The sequence below is a fragment of the Tympanuchus pallidicinctus genome, unplaced genomic scaffold (assembly GCF_026119805.1).
Source record: "Tympanuchus pallidicinctus isolate F22 unplaced genomic scaffold, pur_lepc_1.0 scaffold31, whole genome shotgun sequence".
In the NCBI taxonomy this organism is placed as follows: Eukaryota; Metazoa; Chordata; class Aves; order Galliformes; family Phasianidae; genus Tympanuchus; species Tympanuchus pallidicinctus.
In genome coordinates this window covers 4,651,993-4,655,076 of record NW_026294749.1, presented here as the reverse complement: position 1 = coordinate 4,655,076, position 3,084 = coordinate 4,651,993, and the positions used below count along the sequence as shown (strand labels likewise).

At 50.9% G+C, this 3,084-nt stretch overlaps 1 protein-coding gene across 2 annotated transcripts in view; it reads left to right on the top strand.

Annotated features, from left to right (window-relative positions):
- NRN1 (neuritin 1) overlaps positions 1-2,788 on the top strand; it is a 6,598-nt gene extending 3,810 nt beyond the window's left edge. The window contains exons 3-4 of one of the 2 annotated variants that reach the window (XR_008210072.1): positions 1,592-1,929; positions 2,070-2,788. Coding sequence is in view for 1 of the 2 variants with exons in the window: in XM_052697932.1 (XP_052553892.1) it covers positions 1,592-1,826 (235 nt within the window). In the remaining variant the exon portion in view is untranslated. Of the gene's footprint in view, positions 1-1,591; positions 1,990-2,069 lie in introns of those variants that run through there. The other variant, XM_052697932.1, reaches the window with a different exon arrangement.
- The last annotated feature ends 296 nt before the right edge of the window (positions 2,789-3,084 follow it).

The following is a 3,084-nucleotide window of genomic DNA, read 5'->3' as shown; positions in this document are numbered from 1 at the left end:
GAATATTTTTTTTTTTCCTGTAGTTGGCCCGTGAAAATCAGAAAATGAAATGGGAATCAGATGGGAAATGGGAAAGTGTGATGGGAAAATGAAGGGAAGAAAAGGGAGGGGTAAAAGGAAGAGGAGAAGAAAGGAAAAGGAAAAGGAAAAGGAAAAGGAAAAGGAAAAGGAAAAGGAAAAGGAAAAGGAAAAGGAAAAGGAAAAGGAAAAGGAAAAGGAAAAGGAAAAGGGAAAAGGAAAAAAAGGAAAAGGAAAAGGGAGGGAGGAAGGAAAAGAGAAGAGCACCACACTCTCTTCTCTTCATGCCCAGTAATTGGGGAGCAGAGCATGAGGTTCCCTGCACCTTCCATATTTGGCTCCATGCTGTGTCCTGCATGAAGGATAAATACTCAGGGCTGTGAGATTACAACACGATGTCCTTCGACATGCTGGACCAGAGGTGGCCTCGACCTACAGAAGCTTCTCAGAGCCGAATCCTTCCCCACCACCTCCCACTGCCTTGCCCTGAGATGTGCATTGAAAGGAGATGGGGAGAGACTGAATTTTCCTCTGGGAGATGCAGTGACAGCAGAAATACTGCAGGAGAGGCACACTCTCAGATTCCGGCTTCTCAGTAGCTCATTATTTATTACAAATGTAGCAAACACTGGGAATCTACAACAGGCATGGAGTGCTCATAAATTAGAGGCTGTGGGACTGCTTGGAAGGAGGGAGGGAGGGGAAGAAGGAGGGAGGGAAGGAGGGAGGAAGGGAGGGAGGGAGGGAGGAAGGAGGGAAGGAAGGAGGGAAGGAAGGAGGGAAGGAGGGAGGGAAGGAAGGAGGGAAGGAAGGAAGGAAGGAAGGAAGGAAGGAAGGAGGAAGGGAAGGAAGGAAGGAAGGAAGGAAGGAAGGAAGGAAGGAAGGAAGGAAGGAAGGAAGGAAGGAAGGAAGGAAGGAAGGAAGGAAGGAAGGAAGGAAGGAAGGAAGGAAGGAAGGAAGGAAGGAAGGAAGGAAGGAAGGAAGGAAGGAAGGAAGGAAGGAAGGAAGGAAGGAAGGATATGAATTTGCAGGCCTTGAGAAGAGGGCAGAAAAGTGACAAAAGGGGTTTTGTCACCTCGAATATGGGGAGGAAAGAGGGAGAGTGAGGTGGTACGTGGGAGGGAGTGGATAAAAGGAGAAGGAAAAAAGCGTAGGAAGAGCCGGGAATTACCTCGGGGGAGGAGAAACCCTTTGCCGCCCGCGGGCCCTTGGCACAGCAAGGGGGAGTCCCCCACCGCCTGTCCGCGGGTGTGTGAGCGGCTCCCGGGAGGAGCTGCTCCTTCCTTCCTTATCCTCATCCTTCCTTTCCTGCCCACTCAGCCAGAGACCTCCCGAGGGTTTCTAACGGCGGGTCCCGCACATCTCATGACGAGCCCGAGGGCTCCCAGTACAGAGATTTCCGGCGTCAGGGACCCCGAAAAGCCGTTTTCTTGGCCACACAGCTCAAAGCGTGAGGCAGCCCGGTGCTTGTAGGGAGGGAGCTACGGGACTCTCGGTTCCCCCAACCCTAGGATTGAAGGAGGGGGGTGCTGCGTGCCCGTTCTGACGGCGGCTGCTCTCCCTCCCCCTGCAGGTACTGGGACGATTTCCACGCTTGCACCCTCACAGCGCTCACGGATTGCCAGGAAGGAGCGACAGACCTGTGGGAGAAACTGAGACGGGAATCCAAAAACCTCGATTTCCAGGGCAGTTTGTTCGAACTGTGCGGAGGCGGCAGCGGAGCAGCCCCGTCCCAGCTGCCGCCGTCGCTGCCCGTGCTGCTGGGGGCATTGGGAGCAGCTCTGGCCACCTGGGGGCTGCCCTTCTAGCGGGGCCAACGCTGCACCCGGAGAGGAGCATCCGTCCGCGGCTTTGGGGACGTCGTGCTCGGCCGTGGTTGGTGACGGTGGCTGATGGTGGCGGAACACCCGTGTAGGACTGTGGAAGCGTTTTCCCTTTCTTTTTTTTCTTTTCCCTCCCTCCCCCTCCCTCCCCCCCTCCCCCTCCCTTTTTTTTTAATTATTATTATTTATTTTTTTTTCGTGTTTTATTTGCCAAACGTTACCAAACAGGCAGCGGCGTGCAGCCCGAACCGGACCTCAGCTTTACTATCGCTTCAGATCAAACATAGGAGAAAACAATATCTAGAGAGATCGAGGAGCTCGAGCCCCCCCCGGCGTGCACCAGAAATCTCAGGAACGACTCCGGGCCTCCACCCCGACCCAGAGGTGGGGCCGAGGGGATGTCCACGCACGCAGCATCTGGTGAATAACTCACGGCTTCATCTGTCCTCCACGGTCGCTTGTTTTATGGTCATTCCACTGCAGAAAAATAATAATGATAACAAGAAGAAATAATAAATAAAAACAACAACAACAATAAAAAGGGAATAATAATGAAAGTAATGATAATAAATTAAAAAGAGAGTGTTTTCTTAAGGGGAAACGTTAAAGGAGAAAGGAAGGAAGGAAGGGAAAAGGACGGAGATGCGTCTCCGCGCCCGCAGGAGTGAAGGAGAGCTGCGGGCAGAGCGCGGTTCCCTTCCGTTGTCTCCGTACGGAGACATCGGTCAGCACTCACCGACTTTAATTTCGTCCCCCTCTTTGTTTTAGGTGTCACACGTCCAGCAAACCCCCGAGTAGCCGGCAGCAGGGGTCACTAACGGGAGGGGGGGGTGGGACTCAAATGGGAACCTAAAGGAAAAAAAAAAAAAGAAAAAAAATCGACAGCAAAATGATTTTGGAAATAAATAAGTACGTAAATGAATAAACGGGGCCTCGGTTTTAAAAAAAGAGAAGAAAAAAATGTAATAATAATAAAAAGTTTATTATAAAGTCAATTCAGCAAAAAAAAAAAAAAAAAAACTAAAAAAAAAAAAAAAGATTTGCTACAAACTATAGACAGAAGTATAAAATAAAAAATTATTGTTTCAAACGGGGGTTGTCGTCCTTTTTATGCAATATGTCCGGGGTACCCCGAAAGGCTTTGGTGCAAGGGGGGCTGAACCAGAGCCCATCCTTCGATGAACAGCGGCAATTCCAGTTCACGCGAGGACAGGGCTGAGCCGTACAGCTCACCCCGAGCCTC